This window comes from Dipodomys ordii, unplaced genomic scaffold (assembly GCF_000151885.1).
Source record: "Dipodomys ordii isolate 6190 unplaced genomic scaffold, Dord_2.0 Scaffold48, whole genome shotgun sequence".
NCBI lineage: Eukaryota > Metazoa > Chordata > Mammalia > Rodentia > Heteromyidae > Dipodomys > Dipodomys ordii.
Window position 1 is genome coordinate 230,784 of NW_012267264.1, and position 5,706 is coordinate 236,489.

The 5,706-nt window shown below is 42.6% G+C and overlaps 1 protein-coding gene across 2 annotated transcripts in view; it reads right to left on the reverse strand.

Annotated features, from left to right (window-relative positions):
• Positions 1 to 2,996: 2,996 nt before the first annotated feature.
• Strip2 (striatin interacting protein 2) overlaps positions 2,997 to 5,706 on the reverse strand; it is a 51,261-nt gene continuing 48,551 nt past the window's right edge. For both annotated transcript variants that reach the window (XM_013020050.1, XM_013020051.1), the window contains exon 21: positions 2,997 to 4,344. In XM_013020050.1, coding sequence (XP_012875504.1) covers positions 4,094 to 4,344 — 251 coding nt within the window. In that variant the 3' untranslated portion in view covers positions 2,997 to 4,093. The remainder of the gene's footprint in view (positions 4,345 to 5,706) is intronic.

A 5,706-nucleotide genomic window follows, 5' to 3' on the forward strand; every position in this document is an offset into this window, starting at 1 on the left:
GGGAATGTGGTTTAGTGGTAGAGTGCTTGCCTAGCATGAATAAATTACTGGGTTCAATTCCTCAGTACCACATAACCAGAAAAAGCTAGAAGTAGTGCTGGGTACTTGAGCAAAAGAAGCTCAGGGACAGTGTCCAGGCCCTGAGTTTAAGTACTTGCAAAAACAAAACAAAAAAGCCAGAAGTGGAGCTGTGGCTCAAGTAGTAGTGCCTTGAGCAAAAATATAGAATGAAACAAAAAAGCTCAGGAGCTAGGCATCAGTGGCTCACACTTGTACTCAGGAGGCTGAGATCTGAGGCTCACTGCTCAAAGCCAGCCCTGGGCAGGAAAGTCCATGAGACTCATCTCCAATAAAGGACTCAAAAAAGAAAAACCATCTAGAAGTGGAGCCTGTGGCTCAAGTGGTAGAGCATTAACCTTGAGCAAAAGAAGCTCAGAATAGCACTCAGGCCCTGAGTTCAGGCCCTAGGATCCTCACCAAACAACAACAAAAGCCCCACTTTTCATCATTAGGTGGGGATGTACAAGGAAGAAAAATCATGACCATGAGCATATGATTAAGAGTATTATTCTGCTCCGCCTATGGTACTCTAGGCTTGGAGTACGAATAGTTTGCCTATACCATTATCGTGTGTGTGTGTGTGTGTGTGTGTGCGCGCGCGCACGCGTGCGTATGTATTAGTACGAGGGCTTGAACTCAGGGCTTGGTGCTGTCCCTTAGGTTTTCTGATCAAGGCTGGTGCTCTACTACTTGATCTACAATTATACTCCTGACTTTTTGGTAGTTAACTGTAAGAGTCTCAGATTTTCCTGCATGGACTGGCTTTGTACTGAGATCTTCAGATTTCAGCTAGGAGAAGCTAGGATTATAGATACGAACCACTGGAACCCAGCTTGGTTTTTTGTTCCTGCCCTTCATTGTGAAGAGAGTAGTTCTACGTAGGGGCTGTTATATCAGCCTTGTGCCAGATTAAGAAAACTTGTGGAAAAGAGCCATCTTGGAAGCCAGGCTACCTCAAGCAGAGCTATCGCTGACCCCTAGAACACTTTAAGTCCTAAGTCACAGAGTTGTGAATCCCCTAATTGTAATATACTTCCTTCTTTTATATGACCTTCAGATATGCTTGTGTTGAAGAATTTAAAGACCAAATTTCTATTTCCAGCTTATTTTTATTAAGTGCTTCATAAGATTAACAGTGTTACCAAAATCAACAGAAACTTTACTGAAATATCCACAAATAAACATCTTCTATTTCATGTGTCATTCAAATAACATTCTTCTATATAGAAACAATTGCCATTAAAGGTTAATTCATTTGAAGTTATTCAATTGGGAGATCCAACCCAGTTTTCTTAACCTATGGGGCTGGCTGTCAATACCCAAAGCCAGTCTCGGCAAATCGGTGAAAAATACGATGTGTTGTGAAAGTAATCATTTATCTACATACTTCAGTTTTTCCACCTACATTTAGCATCTTCCTTTAGAGAGTAATACATAATAAAGTAGAAGATATTAAAGCTTAGCATACTTCTGTGCCTCCAAAAACAAATTCATGTGCATATTTTTAGAGAGGCAACTTAGTTGTTTTTGACACAAATTGAATATTATATGGCTTTAAAAGAAATAGAGTGACAGCTCTTTCCTGGAAAATTGTCTTTATACTCAAAGCATACTGAAATCATGCTAACTGGAGCCTAGATGAGTAAGACTCACGGACAGTTGTCCTACTTAGATAAAATTTACAAATCATTTTAAGAAGCTTCATTTATTAAATACTTAAAAGTCTTTGTGACTTTTCGAGAAAGTTAGAAATCCTGCTACCCTAAAGCACAAAGAGGTACTTAGATTCGGTATAATTCCTTTGGATATTGTCTGGTACTCTGTCTTGACCCCCAAAAGAAACTGTAGGTGACACAGATTAAGCCAATTTGGACAAGATCTTATGACATAAAGTGTTCTGATGCCCTCTTAAAAGATTTAGTGGGGGGGTGGAGGTGGGAGTACATGAGGCTCTGGGTTCAATTCCTCAACACCACATAAGCAAAGAAGAAAAAAACCTGAAGTGGCGCTGTGGTTCAAGTGGTAGAGCACTAGCCTTGAGCTGAAGAGCCGAGGGATAGAGCCCAGGCCCAGAGTTCAGGCCCCACAACTGGACAAAAAAAAAAAAAGATTCAGTGGGGCTGGGAATGTGGCTTAGTGGTAGAGTGCTTGCCTAGCATGAAGCAAGCCCTGGGTTCGATTCCTCAGTACCACATTCATAGAAAAAGCAGGAAGTGGCGCTGTGGCTCAAGTGGTAGAGTGCTAACATTAAGCAAAAGAAGCTCAGGGACAATGTCCAGACCATGAGTTCAAACCCCAGGACTGGCCAAAAAAAAAAAAAAAAGATTCAGTAGTGTTTATGGGGAGTAGTAACATTTAAAGAGAAAAGGCCTGAAGATATAGATATGAGAAATAAATGGATCCAGACAATAAAAAAAAACAAAAAACAAAAAAAACCTTTTCTAGCTGGGTGCTGGTAGCTCATGCCTGTAATCCTAGCTGCTCAGAAGGCTTAGATCTGAGGATCATAGTTTGGAGGCAGACCAGTGAGACTCCAATTAACTACCAAAAAGCTGGAGCTATGGCTCACCTAGTATAGTAGTAGCCTTGAGCAAAAAAGCTCAGGAACAGTGCTCAGGCACTCAGTTCAAGCCCCAAAACTGGCACATACACACACACAAAAAATCCAAACCAAGCCGGGTACCAGTGGCTCACGCCTGTAATCCTAGCTACTCAGGAGGCTGAGATCTGAGGATCATGGTTCAAAGCCACCCAGGGCAGGAAAGTCTGTGAGACTCATCTCCAATAAACCACTAGAAAACTGGAAGTGGTGCTGTGGCTCAAGTGGTAGAGCACTTGCTTTGAGCTGAAGAGCTCAGGGATAGCGCCCAAGCCCAGAGTTCAAGCCCCACAACCAACAACAACAACAAAAAATCCAAATCAAAACAAAGTTTTCTCAAACTTTTATTTTTGGGAAGTGTAAGATTCTGCTGTGAAAGTACAAAGAGGCTGTTATACCAACCTTCATATTTTCAATTAATGTGTAATACTTTTAGGTAGAAACAATACTGCTCAATCTCCCTCTATGTGAAACATTTGAAACCACTAACAGTTTTTTTAAAAAAGCCAACATTGGAGAAGAAAACAGAGGTGAGCTGTGATGCTCTTACTGTTCTTTTCAATTAAAACTAATCAGCACAAATGGACCAGCTTTCTCAATAAATAAAACCTCCTGTAGTTAACGTGTCATTTAAGAAAGAATTGGATGAAAGGCTAATTTTCTGCAGTGCACTCAGCCATCTTAAGACTGAACTAATTTCAGAAAAACATGAAACACCCTTAGAGAAGGCCTATTTCCTACTGGTTGTGGCTCTTTACAAACAGTGAGCACTCCATGCCCTGTGCAGTGCACAAGGAAGTCATTTTCATATTGAACACAGATCTCAGGAAATTGAAAAACTCTCCACAATACACTTTATGCAACATGCAGTATTCTGGGAATAGCAAATCATCATCCTTCACAAAGAAGGTGCAGGTGCTTTAAAACCAGCTTAAAGATGAGGATTTTACTAAGAGGTGTCAAAATTTAGACTGTAAAATACAGACTTATTTTGAAGTCATAGGAATTTAGGGGAAACTAGAGAAACATGTCTTCCTGTTTTATGACCTACACCTGTCTCAGTGCTTGTGATGAATGCCAAGGGTCATATGTCAGAACAAATTTCTTCCTACTCGTGGGGAAAACATAGGCTAGCCTGGTTCTAGGAAAAACTAAGCAGGTCTCATTGTGGAGCTTGCCCTTGAAGTTTCCAAGGCCAACAGGGCCTAGGGCAAGTTGATCAGTTTGTCCTGACAGTCATGCACCGTTTTCAGGCTCAACAACCCCTGGGCTATTCTAATAGCCCAGGACTATACAGGCTGCCTCAGGCTGGGCCAAAATCTGCCCTTGACATGCCCTTGTAGAGCTGATGCAAAGGCTGGATGGGCAGATTGGCAGAGCACCATTAATTGGAGCCAACCTCCATCTACCAGAGGATCTGTTGAAAGAGCTTAGTCAGTGATTTTGGAGCAGCTCCTCCCAGCAGATGGGCTGTGAAAACACCTCTCTCTCCAGCCAGAGCTCATAGGAATAGTGGAAATCTTCAGGCAGATCTAACCTCTGCCCTAGCACACTCTGCAAGCAATTATCCACGGGTGAGAATTCAGAGTCCTGGGGTTTGTCATAGCGGCGACTGTTAAAAGCCTCAATGTTGGCCCTCAAGGTGCATTCTTCTGCTTGGAAGTCCCATGGCCTGGCATCGATGTCTGCATTGAGAAGAGAGGAGGAGGAAGACATATACAACTCAGGACACTCCTCAGAGCATGGTCTATGGATTGGATTCCATCATTGATACTCCTCAGAATTCATTTTGTAAACATTAATGAACGTATAGAGCATGCTGATACTTAGGTTTAAGAGCTATTCGTGTGTTGCCATATATCTATACAAAAACTGTCTTTGAAAAGGTAGTCTAGAAACTCATAGTAGTACTTACCTCTGAGGAAAGAAAGGAAGGCCCCAAGGGAGGTGGACTTTTCATTCACTTTCTTATTAGTTATACATCAATCTCCCAAAAGAGTCATTAATTCTTTTTCCTTGCAGTTAAATTCAGGGTCTGGGTGCTGTCCCTGAGCTTTTGTACTCAGGGCCAGAGCTCTACCACTCAAATCACATCTCCATTTCCAGCTTTTCAGTGGTGAATTGGAGGCTGGATTTGAACTGCGATTCTCAGATTGCAGCCTTCTGAGCAGCTACGATTATAGGTATGAGCTGCCACCAGTGCTGGGCTTTACATTTCTTTTTATTGAGCTTTTCCTAAAAGGTGGAATTTCACGTTTGAATAAACTATGTTTCAAGGGATGAAAAGGGCTAGAGGGATGCAAAGGTGGATGAATCAATTGGGTTTTGGGGTATAGCACAGAGGAAGAACCTACACTTAGCATGTAGGAGACCTTGGGTTCAATTCCTAGCGCGCACACACAAACAACTGACCAATTATGCCCTGATTTCCTGGAATCACCCCATCCCCAGCATCAAACAAATCTGTGTATCAGCTTATTTTAATATTATAAGAGCCTCAAACACCGGGTTCAAAGACAGCCTACACAGAAAAAAGCTTGTGAGACTCTTATTTCTAATTAACTAACAAAAGGCCAGAAGTAGAGTTGTGACTCAAATGGGAGAGTGCCAGTCCTAAGCAAAAGAGCTAAGGGACAGTGCCCAGGCCCTGAATTCAAGTCCTAGTAATGACTCAAAAAATAAAAGAAGGGGCTAGGAATGTGGCTCACTGGTAGAGTGCTTGCTTAGTATGAATGAAGTCCTGGGTTCGATTCCTCAGTACCACATAAACAGAAAAAACTGGAAGTGGCACTGTGGCTCAAGTTGTAGAGTGCTAGCTTTGAGCAAAAGAAACTCAAGGACATGGGCTGGGAAGGTGGCTCAGTGGTAGAGCGCTTGCCTTGCATGCTTGAGGCCCTGGGTTCGATTCCTCAGCACCACATAAGCAAAAAGGAAAAAAAGCCGGAAGTGGCGCTGTGGTTCAAGTGGTAGAGTGCTAGCCTTGAGCTGAAGAGCTGAGGGACAGCACCCAGGCCCAGAGTTCAGGCCCCATGACCGGACCTCCCCCC